Source organism: Cervus elaphus, chromosome 21 (assembly GCF_910594005.1).
Source record: "Cervus elaphus chromosome 21, mCerEla1.1, whole genome shotgun sequence".
NCBI classification, from domain to species: Eukaryota; Metazoa; Chordata; class Mammalia; order Artiodactyla; family Cervidae; genus Cervus; species Cervus elaphus.
Window position 1 is genome coordinate 35,785,579 of NC_057835.1, and position 21,681 is coordinate 35,807,259.

General features: G+C 38.3%; 1 protein-coding gene across 5 annotated transcripts in view; it reads left to right on the forward strand.

The window, feature by feature from the left end:
- Positions 1-21,681, forward strand: part of C21H8orf34 (chromosome 21 C8orf34 homolog) — a 340,111-nt gene that overhangs the window by 89,492 nt on the left and 228,938 nt on the right. For 3 of the 5 annotated variants that reach the window (XM_043880336.1, XM_043880338.1, XM_043880337.1), the window contains exons 4-5: positions 447-575; positions 10,399-10,427. In XM_043880336.1, coding sequence (XP_043736271.1) covers positions 447-575; positions 10,399-10,427 — 158 coding nt within the window. The remainder of the gene's footprint in view (positions 1-446; positions 576-10,398; positions 10,428-21,681) is intronic. The other 2 variants (XM_043880339.1, XM_043880340.1) reach the window with 1 other exon arrangement.

The following is a 21,681-nucleotide window of genomic DNA, read 5'->3' on the forward strand; positions in this document are numbered from 1 at the left end:
TAATGTAATTTTAGTGAGAACTTGAGGGAAAGTGAAGGTAAATATAAGTATTCAGTCTTGTTTTATCAGAAGACAGCAGGAATGTCTTAAAAACATTTAACAAATTGCTCATGAAGAAGGTAGCAGTTATTTTTAAGCTGCCGAAACATAATATAACATACTTTGCTTGTGTTTTTCCTTAATTTATATGAATTACTAGTGTTAAATCAGTGCTTGAAATTTCTTTTTTCTATAAACATTGTCACACTTCCTTTACTTGTTTAGTTAAAACATTTCTTAAAATCCAGCTTCATAACTTCGCTTCTGTTTGCTCACAAAAGAACTATTTCCAAAAACCATTTTTATTCTGTACACTGATCTTGAGACAGTCTTTCACATAATGATGAATAGTAAGTTTTTATCATTCTGTAGCATGCTTATGAAGTAATCGTTTTTTTTAAACATAGTGCCAAGGTCAGTAGATCATCCTAAGTGGAACTGGCGGACTAAACCAGAAAGCCGTGATTTTGATGAATTGAACCACATCCTTCAAGAGAGCAAGAAACTGGGAAAAGCCCTTGAGAATCTCTCTCGAAGTAAGTTCATTTACTTGATTGTAATTGGAATTCCTAACCAATATTAAAGTAGAAACATTCATTACCATTACCAATAACCTACTTCCAACATCCTCATTATAATTCCATGAGAGGCTGTAGAGTTCTGGAGCATGAGATTGGATATGAGGACCGATCATGTGTGTTACATGGATTCGTGGGAAGACTGGTTATATAGAATAGAAAGAGCTGTAGACCCCTCCCCATAAAGGCTGTTTGACTCTCGTCTCCCTCCAAGGCCTCTGTTCATTACCCAGGTCAACTGTACACCTAATGGTGTCTTATTCATTCTTCTCTTCTGAACCCTGTGTGTGTCATCCCAGTTCATGCACAAACCCGTTGCTTCCTTGAGTTTTTGATGTCTCTAAACTTCTTAATAGTGACTGGGCCAGATTCTTCTTAGAATCCTCTCAGAACCTAGCAATATACCTTTTTGTAAAAGCAGTGATCTGTAATCCAAGGGCCTGAGTTAACAGTTTTGCCACCTATGAGGTTAATAACCTTAGATAAATCATTATACCTATCATTAAACCTGTATGAGCCTTGGTCCTCGCATCTTCAGATCAGGAAGACATGGTTCCATCTCCTTCTTCTGATGGGTGGGAATGTTTAAAATGGTATATTTCAGGTAGACAAATATTTGATTTGATCAATGCATTCTATATATATAGTATGGTATATACATAAAATATATATTTATATGTAAATATGTATATGTATACACTTTGCAGTTTTTGTAGTGAGTTCAAAGTATTTCTGTCTTTCTCTGCTTCTTAAATATCTTTCAATTTTAAAAATTAAGCATCTCTGGAAACATATTAATGCTATAGCCTCACTAAAATTTTCTTTTGGTGTGATAGCGTATTAAAGATTCATATTAAAATAGAATACTAGTAAATTCTAGTAGATTATGTTTTAGGATCAGTCTGTTTTTTAAAATAGCAGTGTTTCTTGATATTTTTTCCAAGTTAAAAATTTCCCTTATTATATTTTGGGAGAATTGTTTATATAAATATCTATGTGTTTATATATTATGCTATACTATAATTATATATTTATATACTATATTTTATTCTTTTATGGTTTTTTATAGAGAGATTTTGCTTTTTCATACTTCTTAATTTATAATTCACCAGAGCCACTAGATTTTTTATTTAACCTTTGTGTAGTTAGCCTGTCTCAATGTTAACTTGGCTTCTGATAGATTCTCATAATTTTGCCATTAGTAGGAGCTCTTTGGTTGAGATTCAAGAAAATCCTGCTTTTGGCTAGGTTTACTTTTGGACCGAATAATGATAAAATGAGTTTTCAGCTAATTATTATGTTCATGAAAAGAACCTTACCTATTAATATGTCAGAGGCTTTAGTGTGGGTCTGTATGTGTATATGTGTGTGTGTGTGTGTATGCTTTGGTGTCACTTGATCATTATAAAGGGGCTCTGTTTTTTGTGGCAGTAATGGTGATGTTTATGTCGGGTAAGGGAGCAGTTGGTCACGCAGGGAGAGGTTGCTTATTTCTCTGGGTAAATTTCTGAGTCTGTTTTGGAACAAAAGGCTACTTTCTTGGATGACTTGAGTTTCTGTGATTTTTGCTCTCTGAGATTTAATATTAACTTCTTGTCTTATGTCCAACATGTGTCTAACTACTCGGTTACCAGTTCACCTGAGATGATCATTGTAAATTAGTAGAAATATCCCCGGTGGCTCAGCAGTAAAGAATATGCCTGAGTGTAGACGATGAAGGAGTTGTGGGTTTGATCCCTGGGTCAGGAAGATCCCTTGGGGAAGGAAATGGCAACTCACTCCAGTATTCTTGCCTGGGAAAGTCCATGGCCTGAGGAGCCTGATGGGTTACAGTTTGAGGGGCTGCAGAGAGTTGGACATGAGGGAACACGCCTGAGCACAATGTTTATTTAGTGATCTCGCTGCCCAGAATTGAACTAAAATCTCAAACTGTTCATCCATCTTCCTGAAGCTAGATGTCAATTCATTCCTGTTTGATCTTGTTTGACTTTTATAATAGACTTTGACTTGGTAACTCTTTCTCTAAAATAGTGGTGACTTTATTAACCATTGTTTTATTTAATAGGAAGAGTTAGGGAATGGAATCTTTCCTCCAATTACAGTCAAAAGGAATGTTCCTTGTCTTATTATTGTGGACTGTTTTCCTGTACCATGGAAAGGTTGGAAGTTTTTAGTGAGTGCCTAATTTTCATACAGTCTCTGATAGAATTCTCTCTGGTAAGGCTGGTCTTTGCTTTATCCTAGTTTTACTTCCTAAAACATAATACATTATTTAAAGTATTTGCTATTAGTAGAGATTGACAGCAAAAAATCATTTATATCCCTCAAAATGGTAGAATTATCTCATCTCTACAGCTGTCAGCTTATACAGACTTAAATGCAACCCCCTCCTTCCTTCTCCCTCTCTCACTCTTTCAAATAATAACAGGAAAGATTTGAAATTCTCTCCAGTTTGCAGATAGGAATTGTGTATCAGTAGCAACTGTACCATGCTCTTTTTCTGGCTTTTTGCAAACCTCTCAGCGTAATGCTTTATTTTAAAGTCAGACATGACCTGTGACCCTCTTCATGCTGTGTTACTTACCTCAAGGTAGATATGTTAGAATAGTTTGAGTGGCCTGGAATATTACCAAATATTAGTTTCATGACCTTGGGAATAAACCTTTCTGGGTTTCTGTCACCTCTACTGTAAAGTTGGAATAATCATGGTACTATTTCTGAAGGTTTTATGACAATCACATGAGATGTTGTGTCTAAAGTGTTTAATATCATGCCTAGTATGAAATAACTGCCAATTAAACTTCAGATATAACTGCCAATTAAACATTATATAGGGGATGTTCCTGATAGCTAAGCTGGTAAAGAATTTGCCTACAGTGCAGGAGACCCTGGTTTGATTCCTGGGTCAGGAAGATTCCCTTGGAGAAGGGATAGGCTACCTACTCCAGTATTCTTGGGCTTCCCTGGTGGCTCAGTCAGTAAAGAATCTGCCTGCAATGTGGGAGACCTGGGTTCGATCCCTGGGTTAGGAAGATCCCCTGGAGGAGAGCATGGCAGCCCACTCCAGTATTCTTGCCTGGAGAATTCCATGGACAGAGGGGCCTGGTGGACTATGGTCCATGGGGTCTCAAAGAGTTGGACATGACTGACTGATTAAGTACATCACACACAGCACAAATGTTAGATATAACATTCCATTTCTATTATTGTATAACAAATTACCAGAAACTTAGTAGCTTTAAAAAGTACAAATTTATTATCTCACTATTTTTGTGTTTCGGGAGTTTGAGTGCAGGTTAGTTGGGTCCTCTGCTCAGGGTCTGGGCAAGCTGAAATTAAGGTGCTGGTGGGGGCTGGGGTCACTCCTGGGTCTTCTAAGCTCATACACATTGTTGGTCAAATTCAGTGCTTGCTCTTGCAACACTGAGTCCCCTTTTTTTCTCATTGGCTCTTGGCCGGGAGTGTTCTTAGCTCATTCCCAGGTCTTGCCTTGTGGTCTCCTCCTCTCACAACAGTGAGCCGTTTCTTCCTTAAGGCCACTGGGGAGTATCTCTCTGAAGCTTTGCCTTCTTTAAAAGGGCTCATCTGATTAGGTCAGGACCACCAGGATTTACTTTGGATTTACTCAGTCTGCTGTTTAGTAACCAAATCAAGAGAGAGATACCCTTTCATCTTCAGTGGTTCCACCATGCAGACTCAAAAGGAAAAGACTGCACAGGAGTGTATCTTGGGAGCCGTCCTGATTTCTGCCTGCCACAGATATTATTAGTGTTATTACTATTTATCCCTGACAGCCAATAACATACTTCAGCTGAGCCCTGCAAAACAGAAGTGTACCATGAGCCACACATGTGATTTTACATGTTCAAAATAGGCATATTACAAAAAAGCAAAAAAGAAACCTGTAAAATTAATTTTAATACAATATTAACCTACTATATCTAAATTGTTATCATATAATTTATATTCCATCTAAAAATTATTACTGAGATGTTTTATATTGTTTTTCTTTCATACTGAGTCTTCAGAAGTCTGTTGTGAATTTTATTCTACAGCACCGCTCAGCATGGACAAGCCACATTTCAGATGTTCGTTAGCCATCTGATGAGTAGCTCCCATGATGAACACCACAGTTCTAACTGACGTTAAAACACACACACACAACCTTCTCTTGAGGTTGAGTTCCCTCAGACAGCATCAGAATTCCTTCTTCCTCTTTCATCCAAGTTTTCAAAAAGAATAGTTAACGCGCATCTTCTCCGCCTGCTCGGGTTCCTCTCACTCCTCAGTATAGTTATATTATTGGACCTGTCATTCTGCTCAGACTTTTCTCAGTATGGTCACTACCAGTTGAATCCAAATTGTCAAACTCAGCGAACACTCTTTCTCATTTGCAAAAATTGCTTTGGTTGTTTTAACACCAGTGATGACTCTGTCTGTCTTCAAACCCTTGATGTTTTAGTTTCTGGAACCTGGCCTTCATTTGATGGTCTTTGGATGCCCCACACATCATTTCTTGTAGGTTTCATTCTAATACACCTCTTTCTTTCCTGCTGCTCTAGATGTTTTTCATCCTCTGTTCTGTTCTTTCAACTGTTCTCTGTGTCTAGCCTTATCCTCCCTCACAGACTTAATTATCACCCCTACACAGCTAACCCAAGTGAGTGTATTTCCCATCCAAACTGTTCATGGTTTTATACAAGGCGGTGGCTATCCCACTGCCATGTCAAACTCAATTTATCTGAGTAGATCGTACTTCCTTCTTTACCATTGCTTTTTTTGCTTGCCTTATCTTAGCTGGTGACACCTACCTACTGGTTCAGCCAAACTGGACTCATCTTTCTACCTTTTTTTTTTTTTTAAGATTTTTTGATGTGAGCCATTATGAAAGTCTTTGAGTTGGTTACAGTATTGCTTCTATGTTTTGTTTTTTTGGCCATGAGGCACCTAGGATTTTAACTCTTCAACCAGGGATCTAACCTGCACCCCATGCATTAGAAGGCAGAGTGTTTTTAAAATGTTTATTATCTATTTATTTTTGGCTTCACTGGGTCTTTGTTGCTATGCACGGGCTTTCTTGAGTTTTGGGGAGCGGGGGCCGCTCTTCATTGCTGCTAGTGGACTTCTCAATGTTGCAGGCTATAGGCACATGGGCTCAGTATTTGCTGCTTAGGGGCTTATTGCTCTGCAGCATGTGGGATCTTCCTGGACCAGGGATTGAATTCATGTCCCCTGCATTCTTGGGCAGATTCTTAATCACTGGACCACCAGGGAAACCCCTCTCCCTAACTGTTTAATAATTAATTCCCAAGTCTTGAGATTTCCCCGCTCTCTTGGGGGGCATCCCAGGTGGCGCTAGTGGTAAAGAACCCGCCTGCCGTGCAGGTTCACAAGTGCGGGAGACATAAGAGACGTGCGTTCGATCCCTGGGTTGGGAAGATCCCCTGGAGAAGGAAACGGCAACCCATTCCAGTATTCTTGCCTGGAAAATCCAATGGACAGAGGAGCCTGGCAGGCTACAGTCCACGGGATCACACATAGTTGGACACAACTGAATCGACTTAGCACACACACACTCTCTCGGGTGTGATTCTCTTCTCTGCCCCTATTAGTACCTTGTAATTCATACTCAACGTCACTGACCAGACCATTGGTTTATCCATTTACATGTTCCATTTTTATTTCATTTCATTCCTGCTCCATGACAGGAAAAAAAACAAGTGTAGTCCTTATCTGAATTGAGCCTGTGGCTGAAGGTCTTGCCATAACTTTATGTTAGGGGAGTCTCATGGCCAACATCTCTGTGGCTTAATACCATGTAAGTCTTTAGTCATTGCATAGAGTGTGCCTGATGCTGGAGAAGACTCTTGAGAGTCCCTTGGAAAGCAAGGAGATCAAACCAGTCAATCCTAAAGGAAATCAACCCTAAATACTCTTTGGAAGGACTGACGCTGAAGCAGAAGCTGAAACTTCAATACTTTGGCCTCCTGATGCAAAGAGCTGACTTATTGGAAAAAACCCTGATACTGGGAAGGATTGAAGGCAGGAGGTGAAGGGGTTGACAGGATAAGATGATTGGATGCCATCACAGATTCAGTGGACATGAACTTGAGCAAACTCAGTGAGATGGTGAGGGACAGGGAAGCCTGGCATGCTGCACTCCATGGGGTTGCAAAGAGGTGGCCACAACTTGCTACTGAACAACAACAACAGAGTGTGACAGGAATACAGACTATTCTACCCTGTTATTCTCCCATCTTTAGCACCTGATCCAAGGGGCCTGCACGCAGACAGAGACAATAGAGGATTACAGGGGTGGTTTCTAATGTTTCAAAGTGGAAGTGCATGAATGACATCACCTACATTCTACAACTGAGTACAAAGGAGGCGGGGAATGTAGTCCAGCTCGTGAGCCCAGGAGAACTGGAAATAGTCTGAGGCATGAATAACCAGTCCTGTCCACACTCTTGTTTTTCTGTTCCTCCAAACAGCCCTTACTGCAGTCAGTGGGCTGGATCTACAGTGAAAACCTGACACCACTTGTTGCAGACATTCAGTGGCTCCTTAAAACCTCATAGGAACTTCCCTGGTGGTCCAGTGGTTAAGACTTCACCTTCTAATGCAGAGGATGCGAATTCAATCCCTGATCGGGGAGCTGAGATCTTATGTGCCTCGTGACCATAAAACCAAAACATGAAACAGAAGCAATGTTGTAACAAATTCAATAAAACCTTTAAATATGGTCCACATCAAAAAAATCTTTATGAAAAAAAAAAAAAAAACTCATAGAAGGTTCTCCATGCTCTGACCCTTAGTCACGTGTCTGGTATCATCTCTCATGACTCATCATCAGGCCACTTATGCACCAGTAACAGGGGAATTTTTCACACTCACTGATGTTCTTCCCTTTCTCATATTTGCTTATGCTGCGCCTGTGCCCTGACATCTCAGTCCTACTTGCCCCAGGCTAATTTCTACTCCTCTCTTCAGTCTCAGCTCAAATGCCCTTGATGATTTATTGCTGCTGTCTTTCTCAGGACTGGGTTTTGTCCCCCTCTTTCTGTGATTCCATGCTTTTCTCTGTGCACACTTACATGCTGTGATCTACTTTCAGAGACCACTGGACTCTGCACTTTGGGGAGGCAGGGGAACCCAGGACTTGGACTCCCCAGCATGTAGTAATTAGCACATAACTCAGTCTTAAGAATTTATGCTTTCAAATTATGGTTCTGGAAAAGACGCTTGAGTGTCCCTTGGACTGCAAGGAGATCAAACCAGTCAATCCTAAAGGAAATCAACCCTGAATATTCACTGGAAGGACTGATGCTGAAGCTGAAGCTCCAATACTTTGGCCACCTGATGCGAAGAGCTGACTCATTGGAAAAGACCCTGATGCTGGGAAAGATTGAGGGCGGGAGGAGAAGGCAGGGTGGCAGAGGATGAGATGGTTGGATGGCATCACTGACTGAGTGGACATGAGTTTGAGCAAACTCTGGGAGATAGTGAAGGGCAGGAAAGCCTGGCATGCTGCAGTTCATGGGGTCGCAAAGAGTCAGAAATGACTTAGTGACTGAACAAGACAGAAATCTATTAAAGGATTAGCCAACAACAAGTGAGCCCAAAGCTTTTCTGAGTCTAATCTGTCTGAAGGGAGGCAGTGATAGGACGGGTATCTTTAATCCATTTAGACATCAATCTGCAGTTTGCAGTTCAGGTGAAACACTGGCTGGAGCTTTTCCAGGGAAAATGTCCAGCTGTTGGGAGAACAAAGGGCTGATATTTTATGCTCTGTGACTGATAATAGCTGTCCGGAATCAATTGAGAAAAACAACAACAACAACAAAGAACTTTTTGAGTGCATCAATCATGAACATCCTACAAAAGTCTCTTCCGACAGACAGCCTGAGGAGTTAGAGGATAACAGCCTCTGAGTGAAAACGGAAGCAGATATTGTGGCAGTTGTTTGTTCATTTATTTATCTAGTCTTCAGACATTTCTGTGGGAGTGTGAGGTGAACAGCCTTTGCATGATACAGATATGGGAATCTTTAGTATACAGTGAAAAAGAGCCCACCCACCTGGCACATACATCTCAACCTTTAGCTGAGAACACTGAAAAAGAGTTTTCAGAGAGATAAGATGAAAATCGAGATAGAATGTTTTAGAAAAATCAAGGATGGAAAGTACTTCAGAAAATCTAACTGTCTGAAGTGGCGGATAAGTTGGTAAAAAAAAAAAAAATGGATAGGAAACATATTCATTGTGTGTAGCCATGTCCAAGCTAAGTTTCCATTGTTTCCTGCCATGGGAGTGTTAATAGGAAAAGTTGTAAATTAAGTATCTTTTATTAGAGAAAGAAAAATGGATAAATCATGACACATTCATACAATGGTATACTTTATTTTTTTTAAACTTTTTAAAGCAATTTATTTTAATGGTCTACTTTATACTCTTTAAAAATGATACTGTAGAAAATACTTACTAATATAAAAATATGTTTTATACACAAAACAGATAACAAAATAGTGTGTGTGCCTCCAATTTTGTTTTATATGTGCATAGAGCAGCATAAAGCATTTGTATGTATACTTATATATGCTGATAAAATTATTTGAAAGAATTCACAAGAAGCCTTTATCATTCTTTGTCTTTAACCTGTCTTCATAGCAACCATTTTCTTCATCTTCGTTTTCCACTGGTAAAATTTCTTGGCCCTGCAAAAGCTCCTGATACCTGCTAAAATGGACGGTGGTCAGAGGATGCAGGGACTAGCTCTTGAGTGAGGCTTAAGTTCTGTGTGACATGCATTTTGATAATACAAGGCCATTAAGGCCTTTTGACTTATTTGCTAGTTCTCGGCTACACTCTAGGTAGGTGAAGTATTACTGCTGTCTATATGAATAATGGATTCATAAGTCTGAGCTATGAAAAAAATTTTTAAGATCAACTGGTAACTTTCTAAAAAAAATGAGTGAAGAGACTCTTTTTGCAGGGCCAAGGCAAGGGGAAGAGTACCCTTGGCCTTTCAGGAAAGGACTCACTACCCACCCCCCAAAGAAGAAGATCTTTGTGAAGGAGACAAAGGAGAATAGAAAACGTAGGGATGCATTTCAAGAAGAGACTGGAGTTAACAGAGTCTGTCATCACAGAGAAATAAATTAAGGACTAAAACTTTTATGTTACTAGCTTAGAACAATTTTGGAAGAATAATAGAGACAAAAATTGGACTAAGGAGTGTGTGGATAGAAGGGGAGCTTGTGAGGAGGAATCTTGATCCATTGGCCCCAAGAAGCTATTGATCTCAGGGAACATGTAACACAATACTTTAAGTTCCCCTGTCTGTGTCCTCATCTGGAAAATAAGGGAATTAAAATACATGATCTTCAACCATCTTTCTGCCTTAATTTTTTAACCACTCTAGGAATCTGAATCAGTTCTTAGAAAAGAACACTGTTGTAACAAGCTAAGCTGCACTTGATTGTCATTACCACATAAAGACAATTTCTCTACAGTCGTCTTTGCAAGTTTGTTCTGCATTTAACAAGCAGTATGTTACTTGTTTTTTGTTGCATCATTTCCATTGTTTTAGCAGCTATTATAGTTGTCTTAAATTCCTAATTTGTTTTCATCAGTAGAAAGAAAGTACCACATTATTTTGAAGTACCCTTAACAAGAAAAAAATAGCATGGAAAATATACTAGTTCTACAAATAGAACTTTTGTTTTTAAGACTGGGTTATTTAGGATTACTTCTAAAACTTTTTTGTCTCTCTTGATTCCCAGGTATTGCAATTTCAGATGAACTCGATAAGGTACGTTGAACTATCCATCTAGTGAGAATAAAATATAGAACTTACATTTTAATCCACTGTCTAAATGAAAGAGTTTCGGAAACATAAAGTGTTTAAATTTAATTTATTTAGGTGCTAACATTTGAAAACTTTCAAAGTTATATGCTTTTATGAAAGTTATTGCATGAAATATATGATATCACCTGTTCTTCTGAGTTGAGAGTTTTAGAATTTAGTTAGACAAAACTGAATCACTGTAGTCACTGAATCACTATACTAATAATGAAAACTAATATTCTATAAACTGTTTGGGTTCTGCCTGTGTCTATATGATGATGAGATAGAACTATCCTTTGGAAACTTTACTAAGATTTTTTTTTTTTTTTTTAATTCCAAGATGCCAAGGGAATATTCCCCTTGCACTGGGTGATAGTTGTGAAGGTGGTGAAACGTGATGTGACTAGGAATATATTTTAACAGTAGTATCAATGGAACTTGCTAGTAGTTCAGTTGTAGAAGAAATCAGTCAATGGTGAGTCCTAGGTTTGGGAGATGAGCAAGTAGGGACATTTTGGTGCCATTTAGCAAAATTAGAAAACCTGGGGAAACAGCAATTTTGCAGGTTGAGATAGCATCAAGATTTCTCTTTTGGATTGTTTACTTTGTCTATGTAACATATTTATATGAGTTGTTGCTCATGACAGAGGTTTGATTTGAAGTTATGCATTTAGGCATCATTGAAATAGAAGTTCTCATTTTTTTAATCTTAGAACCCCTTTACACTCCCCAAAATTATGTAGAGTACTTTAAAAGCTTTAATTTGTATAGGTTTTATTTACCAATATTTGTCATGTTAGAAGTTAAAATTGATAAAAATTTTTACATATATTCATTAAAAATAGCAGTGATAAACCATACATTAACAAAAATAACCTTTTTATGAAAAATGCTTTGTTTTCCAAAACAAGATATCTGTGAGAAAGTGATATTGTTTACATTTTTGAAAATCTCTTTAATGTCTGGCTTAATGTCTGGATTTTTATATCTGCTTCTGCACTGTCTTATAGTATGTTATTTTGGCTTCCAAAAAATCTGACATCAGATTATAAAAAAGAGAAGTACTTCAAAATAGTCAAAAATATTTGGTGAACATTGGTCCAGATGTCTCTCTAATCAGAAAACATATTGAAGTTTGGCTTGGTAGCTAAATGTGTAGGTAGAAAGAAAGTGATAGAAAGTACAGTAAAAAAATGGGATCATATAAATCATGACATCTTACAATAATAAACTATAAGTTAATAATTATAATTTACAAAAGCAATGAAGTTAGTATCCTTCTATTTCAAGTAAGACTATACCTTTTGAGTTTGGTACCAAAAGTATATTTCTGATTCTCTAAATAAATGAATTTGTGAATGTACTTTTAAATATGGATTTACTTTGATAAATAATCATAATATTTTTTAATTAACAAATTTATTTTAATTGGAGGCTAATTACTTTACAGTATTGTAGTGGTTTTTGCCATACATTGACGTGAATCAGCCATGGGTGTACATGTGTCCCCGATCCTGAACCCCCCTCCCACCTCCTTCCCCATCCCATCCCCTGGGTCATCCCAGTGCACTGGCCTTGAGTGCCCTGTCTTATGCATCGAACCTGGACTGGCGATCTATTTCACATATGATAAACCGTCATAATATTTTAAAATCGTTAAAATTTCAGTCTGTACTAACTCTGCAAAACTCGGTCTTGACTGTGCCATTGTTGTCGTTCAAGTTGCCAAGTCACGTCTGACTCCTTGCGACCCCATGGACTGCAGCACACCAGGCTTCCCTGCCTTTCACTATCTCCCAGAGTTTGCTCATACTCATGTCCATTGAGTTGATGATGTCATCTAACCATTTTTATCATCTGTCAACCCCTTCTCCTCCTGCCCTCAATCTTTTGTAACATCAGGGACTTTTTCAGTGAGCTGGCTTTTTGCATCAGGTGGCCAAAGTATTGAAGCTTCAACTTCCCAGTCAGTCCTTCCAGTGAATATTCAGGGCTGATTTCCTTGAGGATTGACTGGTTTGATCACCATAGCAAATAGAATAAGTAACAGGTGAGGTCTCCTGGCTTTGTCCTGCTTTTCTAGTCCCCCTCTGTCCATCACTGTTATTTGCTCCAGTGGGTCTCCTCCATCTTATACGGTGACTTAGCTTATAATTTATAGAAACTTAATAATCTCTATCTTGTATTTATTTTTGTGTTCATTCTAAGTACAAAGACATAATTATCACTATTTCTGGGTTCATTTGCTCCCTCCAGTATGTTCTACAAAGCCGTGGCTGCCTGAACCCTGAATTAGCTTGAATGATTGCTTGGACTTTGTCCTTCCCTTTTTTCCCTGGGCACTCTGACTTGCAGCCTGGTTGCTTTCTATGTTAACTATCTTTGGTGAGCTAAAGAACATACTAATTATTCTTTGAACTGAAAATGGATTTTGGCCTCACCGGATAAAATTGTGGAAGTGTTGACACTTATTTAAATATCCTCCTCAGGATGCATCCCCCCCATCCTCTCACCTCTCTTCAAAGCACTAGCTTGGGAGAGTTTCCATTTGAATAAGTTGCATAACACTGCACATTTTTACTACTTACCTAATGTTCCTGTTGTTGAAGACTTCATGGAAATTTTATTATTTTTCATTTTTATTGAGGAAGATGCCAACAATTATCATAAATAAGCTTTTATTGAAAAAAAATTATGTCAATGCAAAAATATTGCTCTTACTTTCACACCTGATATTTAGGAGTACGAGGTCATACAGAGGACGCACAGGCTTACAGGACCAAAGCCAGGATGCTTTGTTTGGCTAGGAAAAAACCCCTGGATGAGAAAGAGAGAGACAGAGAGAAGGAGCGAGAGAGTGAGCAAGCGAGCGAGTGCCTGCCTTATGGCGCCCTCTGCTGGCCATGAAACTCACAGTCCTGCATTTTTCTCTATAAGAAAATGTGAATCTCAGGCAGGTATAAAACAGTAGTCAAAAAAAAGGCTAAAAAAAAAAAAGAAGGCTCACCATGTGTTGAGCTAGCACCTATTTCTTTAATATAGTAATAGAAATCAATACATATTCTTCCTTGCAATCTACCATTAAAATTTTGGGGGGTTCACTAAAGGTCTATTTTTCTTAACTTTTATAAAATACTGATCTTTTACTATCATGTTCTAACTCAATTATAATTTCATGAAATTATTTTTTCTATGACTTTTAAATTTAGTTCATGAATTCTGATGAAGGTTATAAGAGTTATTAATTTTACTTAAAATATAAAAATAAAACAGAAGCTAATATTTTTAAGACCTTTAAAAAAATAAAGGTCTTATTTATTAGTCTTTCCCTTCTCTTTTCGTAGTCACTGTATTGGTTTTCTATTGCTGTTGTAACAAATTGAAATAATACAAATTTATTATCCTACAATTCTTTAGTTTAGAGGGTAAACATGAGTCTTCCTGGGCTAAAATTAGGTGTAACAGGGCTTTATTCTTTCCTGAAGTTCTAGGGAAAATCTGTTACCTTGTCTTTTCCAGCTTCTAAAGGCTGCAACATTCCTGGTATGTGATCCCTTTTCTACATCTTTAAAACTAGCAACGTCTCATCTCTCTCTAACTGCATCTAGGAAAAGCTATTCGCTTTTCTGGAATCCTGTGATTAGTCTGGGTCCACAGTTTTGAGGATTAGTGTGTGGGCATCTTTGGGAAACCATTATTTTGCTTACCTGGCCACCATCCAAGTTCAGATTTTATGTTGTTGCTCAGTCACTCAATTGTGTCCGACTCTTTATGCCTCCATGGACTGCAGCATGCCAGGCTTCCCTGTCCTTCACTGTCGCCTGGAGTTTGCTTAAACTCATGTCCATTGAGTTGGTGATGCCATCCAACCATCTCATTCTCTGTTGCCCCCTTCTCCTCCTGCCTTCAGTCTTTTCCCGCATTAGGGTCTTTTCCAGTGAGTCAGTTCTTTGCATCAGGTGGCCAAAGTATTGGAGCTTCAGCTTCAGCATCAGTCCTTCCAGTGAATATTCAGGGTTGATTTCCTTTAGGATTGACTGGTTTGATCTCCTTGCTGTCCAAGGCACTTTAAAGAGTCTTCTCCAGCACCACAGTTTGAAATCATCAATTCTTCAGTGCTCAGCCTTGTTTATCTATATGAAAGATACCTTTCATATCTTTATCTAATTCTTTAGGCTCCTACCATTCTAATTCACCCTTCAAAATGCCATAGAGTACACTTGGCTGATGCCTTCTCAGTTACCCTTTGGTAGGGCAGTATGAACCTACTCCAGTACTCTTGCCTGGAAAATCCCATAAACAGAGGAGCCTGGTGGGCTGCGGTCCATGGGGCCGCGAAGAGTCGGGCACGACTGAGCGACTTTACTTTCACGTTTCACTTTCATGCCTTGGAGAAGGAAATGGCAACCCACTGCAGGGTTTTGGCCTGGAGAATCCCAGGGACGGGGGAGCCTGGTGGGCTGCCATCTATGGGGTCGCACAGCATCAGACACGACTGAAGTGACTCAGCAGCAGCAGCAGGGCAGTATGACCCATCCTTCAACTCCGGTGAAAGTTGGGTGTTTGTGGACTCACCCGTCTCCAGAGAATTGTTTCAACTCATTGGGGGCCATCCTGCCCAGACATGCTTGGATTGGCGTCACCAATGTCTAACCAAAATGAGGCTCCGAGTTTTCATTTACATTACAGAGCTTTCTGTGGGATCAGCCTGAGAATAAACTTTAGCTGAGTGCACTGAATGCTTAGTTTTGCTTAGCTTCGTCCCATCTTCTGCTTCTTTCACTGTCTTACAAGCTTCACTTACGAGACCCCCATTAGTAAGTCACCTTGCTTATCTGGTTTTAGGGAACCCTACCTAGGGAGTCCTGCTAAAAAAAATTTCAGTGACTCCCTGCTATTTAACAGCTTAAGTCCAACTTCCTAAGACTAGAATGAACAGACTATTTTGTCATTCAAATCTGTATCTTCTGCTTTATTTTCCTTTTTTTTCTCTATTCAGAGTCTGAGCTGTGCTGAAAAAGGAATACTGTATGGCAGTCAGGCTCTAGTATTTTGAAATCATGTATTTTATATATTTCTACATTTCTGCTGATTGTCATCTCCTCCCCTTTCTCCAGCTGTTTTCTATCCTTCAAGCTCAGGTTTTCAGTGTATAAAAAACTATATATGCACAGTTATCATTTGATCAAATGATCCTACTTCTAGAAGTCTATTCCAAGGAGACACTGGCAAAGCTATAGAAAGACCAATGTGGGTGACTCTTCATTGTTGTGCTATTGTAATAGAAAAAGAGTTGAAATAACTAAATGTTCATTAAAAGAAGAGTAAGGGATAAATTATAGTACATCTACTATAGAGTACTGTATAGCTATAAAAATGAAGGAATATCTCGATAGATACACAGAACAATCCCCAGGATATACTGTTGAATAAAAAAGGCAAGGAGAAATGTGTTTATAGTGTGCTACCATATATCGAAGTAAGTGTAATTCAACTGTGGATATGTATTTACTTATTTTAAAGCCAAAATAACAATGGCAGAACATGCCATTATTGTAAAACACACACACAATTACTTTTTAAATGTTACCAATGGGAGAAAGGAAGCAATAGAAAATGAGAGTGAAGCGGGTAGACAGTAGAGGGTAGGGATAGAATCTTGACTTCTTCGAACTTTGTGTGTATGAGACTTTGGAACCATTTAAATATATTATATATATTATTTCTGGAACATGGTTTACTCTTAAAACAGTGATTTCTAACTGATGAGCCCAAACAGTATCGCAAAACACACTCAGGTGAATTACTCCAAGTCTTTGTAAACTAGTGATTTGATTTTTCTCTGGTGGAATCTACCCAAAGGACAGAGGAAACAACATCTTAACCTGTTTTTAATGACTGTGTTGTTAATGACAGTTTTGGTATTATTATAGAGAGGCTGTTGTGTGTGCTTTGTGTGATATAGGAAAGAGTTAATTATCTTGATATCCTTAAGAGCCAGAATATTTGGCATAGGGGAAAGGAAATGCAAATATAAGATCAATAAGTTTAGTGAAAATCCTATATCAGGCTTTGAATGAAAAATAACATTATGAATTCATAATGTTTTTTTTTTTATTTTAAAAACAAAAGTAGAATATCTACAGGCAGTAAACATAGCTAGAGCCCAGGAATTCTGCCTTTTTTCTCAACTTTTCTGTAAGGCTGAATTATTTAAGTTTAAAACATGGACATTTCTTAGAGCTGTCCACTAGTACCAACACCAAAACAGCGAGTACCCCAAGTATGCAGAGTCTAGTCTTAAAACACATTTTCAACTAAAAAGAATCAAAGTCTCTTGGAATAATGGTTGATTCTAGGTTAAGAGCAGATGGTATTTACAAAGTGAGCCTAAAATGCCTTATCATGCCAGAAGGCAAGAACTATGAAAGATCACTAGGGTTGTGTCAGACTCAGGAGCCAGCTTCAATAGTCTTCTACTGGAAAGAGTTGAGAAAATTTGAACATGAATAAGAATAATAATTGCAGTGTTATGAATTATACCTAATACTTTAAGATACATATGTTTATCCAAAAAATTATTCATGTTTAGTAAGTTAAACCAGCAGGCTTTAGTAGGTTAAACCTGCAGGAGACATGGTTTGATCCCTGGGTTGGGTAGATCCCCTGGAGGAGGGCATGGCAACCCACTCCAGTGTTCTTGCCTGGAGAATCCCATGGAGAGAGGAGCCTGGAGGGCTACAGTTCAAAGGGTCGTAAAGAGTTGGTTATGACTAAGCACTCAGGCATATGCACAGGGGACCAAAGTTATTGTTTTTAAAAACTGGTAGAAGTCAAGGAAAAGAATCAGATTTTTCATCCTCCTTTTTATATAAATCATACTTCAGAATAACCTAATATTTGATGACAGGAAGTTTCTGTTTACAGAAGTATTCCAGCCAATAAGTGATTATGGAATTGTAAAATTAGACAATCACCATTTGGCAATGCCTATTGAATTAATGGATCTAAGCAGTAATTACCAATGCTGCCCAAAGCGTTAGAGAAGACAGTCTTATGTGCCTCCAGATAAAACTAACCATTCTCTCTGAAGAAGTATTGGCAAAAACAAAAACCACAGCTAAACAACTTTATCCCGAGCTAACTGCTAATTTACAGAAATTACAAAGGGCACAGGAACGTTTTAAACCACATCACAGGGGGGCGAAGGGGAAAATCCAGACTGTGGAAAACTCAAAGGACAAACAACTCAGGTTTCTGAACAGTAACGGCAATGACAAAATTACAAGAGAGAAAATGAGACAGAGGAAGAGAATAGAGAGATTAAAAGAGACATAAAAGACTGTTGATCAATTGCAGCATACCGAGTCTTGCTTAGAGTCTGACTTGCACAAACAAACTGAGATAATCAGGGACATTTGATCGCTAAATAGATATTTGATATTAAAACATTCTCACTTTGTGTTTAGGTATGATAATGGTATTTGTTTACAGTAAAGCACTCTTACTTTTTAGAGATTACATACTGAACTATTTGCAAATGATGTGATGTCTGGTGAATGGGATTTTCTTCAAAGTGATTTGAGCAAAAAACGGGTGATATGGAAGGGATGTGGGTAGAGATGAGGGTAAAGTGAGTTTCCTCATGAGTTGATAATTGAGGAAAATGTGTATGGATACAAAGGAGTTTGTTTTACTTTTCCTTATACTTTTGTATTAGTGTGAAAAATTTCAGAATAAAGAGTAAAAACTTTAGATCATGGGTAGGAGGGTGGTGCTGCTGCTGCTGCTAAGTCGCTTCAGTCGTGTCCGACTCTGTGTGACCCCATAGACGGCAGCCCACCAGGCTCCCCCGCCCCTGGGACTCTCCAGGCAAGAACACTGGAGTGGGTTGCCATGTCCTTCTCCAATGCATGAGAGTGAAAAGTGAAAGTGAAGTCACTCAGTCGTGTCCGACTCTTAGCGACCCCATGGACCGCAGCCCACCAGGCTCCTCTGTCCATGGGATTTTCCAGGCAAGAGGACTGGAGTGGGGTGCCATTGCGTTCTCCAGTAGGAGGGTGCAGAAGATAGCAACGGAAAGGAAAGATAATATTGAGCACCTGTTAACATTAGCAGGTATGCTCGGTGTTTTTGATATGTTATTAAATTTAGTTCTTGTATCAGTCTGACGAAGTGGTTATGCTTTTCTTGGCTTACAGATAAGGAACCTGAAGCTAGTATGATTAAGTGATTTGCTGAAAGTCTCAGAATTAGTATTGATTCTTCATCTATCTGATTCTAAATCCATGCTTGTCCCTTGCAGTATGCACCATGTACTCTGCTTTAAGAGGAGAATCTGAAAGTGAGTTTAATTCATTATTTGAACAACTTTATTGAGAGAAAATTCACATAAAATCCCCCCCTTTAAAATGTATAGTTTAGTGGGTTTTAGTATATTCAAAAAGTTGTGTAACCATTTTGTTTTTAGTATTTAGTCGGTAAGTCATGTCCAACTCTTTTGTAACCCCAGGGACTGGAGCTCTCCAGGCTTCTCTGGCCATGTGATTTTTCAGGAAAGAATACTGGAGTGGGTTGCCATTTCGTACTCCAGGGGATCTTGCTGACCTATGCCTCTTGTATCTCCTGCATTGGCAGACGGACCCCTACTACAACTTAAGTTTAGAACATTTTCATCATCCCAAGAAACTCCATGTCTGCTCCCCATTCCTCCTATTCCCTCATCCTAAGACAACCGCTAATTTTCTTTGTCTTTTTAGATTTGCCATACTAGAAGTTTCATACAAATGCAGTCATAAAATATGTGATCTTTTTTCACTATCTTCTTTCACTTAGCATAATGTTTTCAAGCTTCATTAATGGTATGGCATATATAAGTACTTCACTTATTTTTATTGCTGAAAAATATTTTGTGGTATAAATATACTATGGGTGGGTGCTCAGTCACTCAGTCCTGTCCAACTCTTTGCGACCCTTTGGATTGTAGCCTGCCAGGCTCCTCTGTCCATGGGATTTTTCAGAAAAGAACAGTGGAGTGGGTTGCCATGTCCTCCCCAAGGGGATCTTCCTGACTCAGGGATTGAACCTGAATCTCTTGGGTCTCCTCTGTTACAGATGGATTCTTTACCTCTGAGCCATGGGAGAAGCCCAATAGATATACCACATTTTGTTTATTCATTCATCAATTTGTGGACATTTGAGTTGTTTCTACTTGTCAGCCATTAAGAAGGATGTTTGTAGGAACATTCATGCACAAGTTTTGTGTGGATGTTTTTAAAATTTCTCTTGTATATGTAGGGAATGAAAATGCTAAAACATATCTCACTCTGTGTTTAACTTTTTGAGGAATCATCAAACTGTTTCGCATAGTGGCAGTACCATTTTACGTTCCAGCAGCAAGTATTAAGGTTCAAATTTCTCCATATTCTTGCTGACACTTGTTATTTATCTTAAATTATAGCCGTCCTCCTGGTGTAAAGTATCAATATTATTTTACTATAGTTTTGAGTTACATTGTCCTAATGACTAATAATGTTGGTAATGCATTATTGAAACATTGAATCATACATTACCTTAATTTTGTCATTCTTTTATTCACTCTGCAAATGTATATCAAATGTTTTCTATTAATATATGCCAGACCTTGGAGAAGAAATGACAGTTCACCTTTTGTAGGTGAAGACAAGAATGTTAGTAGCTGATGGGTTTGGTGATGAGAAAATGAACAAATCCTCTGCTGGTTGCTTTCATTTTCTCATTGAGATAAGCAACATGATCAGTTGAGAATCAGGAGAGAGATAGGAGATGTTGTAATTAAGGAATAAAAATGTATCTGAACTAAAAGGGAAAAACACAACTAATTGAACTTCAGTTAATCTTGCAGTATTGCACATGCATTTTTTAAATGTGTTGTTGAAGGATAATTGCTTTACAGAGTTGTGTTGGCTTTTGCCAAACATCAGCGTGAATCAGCCATAGGTATCCATGTGTCCCCTCCCTCCCATCTCCCTCCCCAGCGCATACCTGTAGATGGTCACAGAGCCCGTGTTTGAGTTCCCTGAGCCATAGAGCAAATTCCCATTGGCTCTCTGTTTTGCATACGGTGATGTAAGTTTCCATGTCACTCTCTCCACACACCTCACCCTCTCCGTCCTGCCCCCGCCCTGTGTCTATAAGTCTGTTCTCTATGTGTCTCTCCCTTGCTGCCCTGCAAATAATTTCATCAGTACCATCTTTCTAGAGTCCTAACACATGTGTATGCATTAGTATACGACATTTATCTTTCTCTTTCTGACTTACTTCACTCTGTGAAATAGGCTCCAGGTTCATCCACCTCAGTAGAAGTGACTCAAATGCATTCCTTTTTATGGCTGAGTAATATTCCTTTGTATATATGTACCACAGCTTCTTTATCCATTCATCTGTCTGTGGACATCTAGATTGCTTCCATATCCTAGCTGTGCTGAAGTGAACACTGAAGTACATGTGTCTTTTTCAGTTTTGGTTTCCTCAGGGTATATGCCTAGTAGTGGGATTTCTGGGTCGTATGGTGGTTTTATTCCTAGTTTTTTAAGGAATCTCTATATTGTTTTCTATAGTGGCTGTATCAGCACATGCATTTTTAACTTTATTAGTAATACAGAATTTCTCTCAAAAGAGATTTGTTAGTATGTACTCCCAACAACAGTTTGTAATAATGTATTTTGCTCCTGATCCTTGCCAACACTGGCTATCATCAGGTATTTTAATGAAATTTTTTTCTCATGGATTAAGTTATTGCTTGTAATACTTAATTTTCAGTAAGATTGAATGCCTACTTTTCTCTTTTGCTCATTTTTATTGCCCACTTATTTTTTTCTTTAGATTTGTGTGAGTTTATTATGTATTTTGGACATCAACTCTTGTTGGTCTTGTTTGTCTCAAATACCTTCTTAAATTTTTAGGCTTGTCATCACTTTTTAAATAGTGCCTTCTATCAACAGACATTTTTAACATTAACTTCATGTTTTGTTTAAGAAATCTTTTCTACTTGACATCATAAAAGTATTACTTTTTATTTTCTGTTAAGAATTCTGTTTTTTATCTTTAATCTACTTGAAAAATATTTTTTAATATTGTAAGAAGTTGGAACATATTTTCCCCTATGTGCATAATAGATTTCTTGTAACCGTTTATTGAAAAGTTCATCATTTGTCCATAAATGTGCATGCTTCTGTCA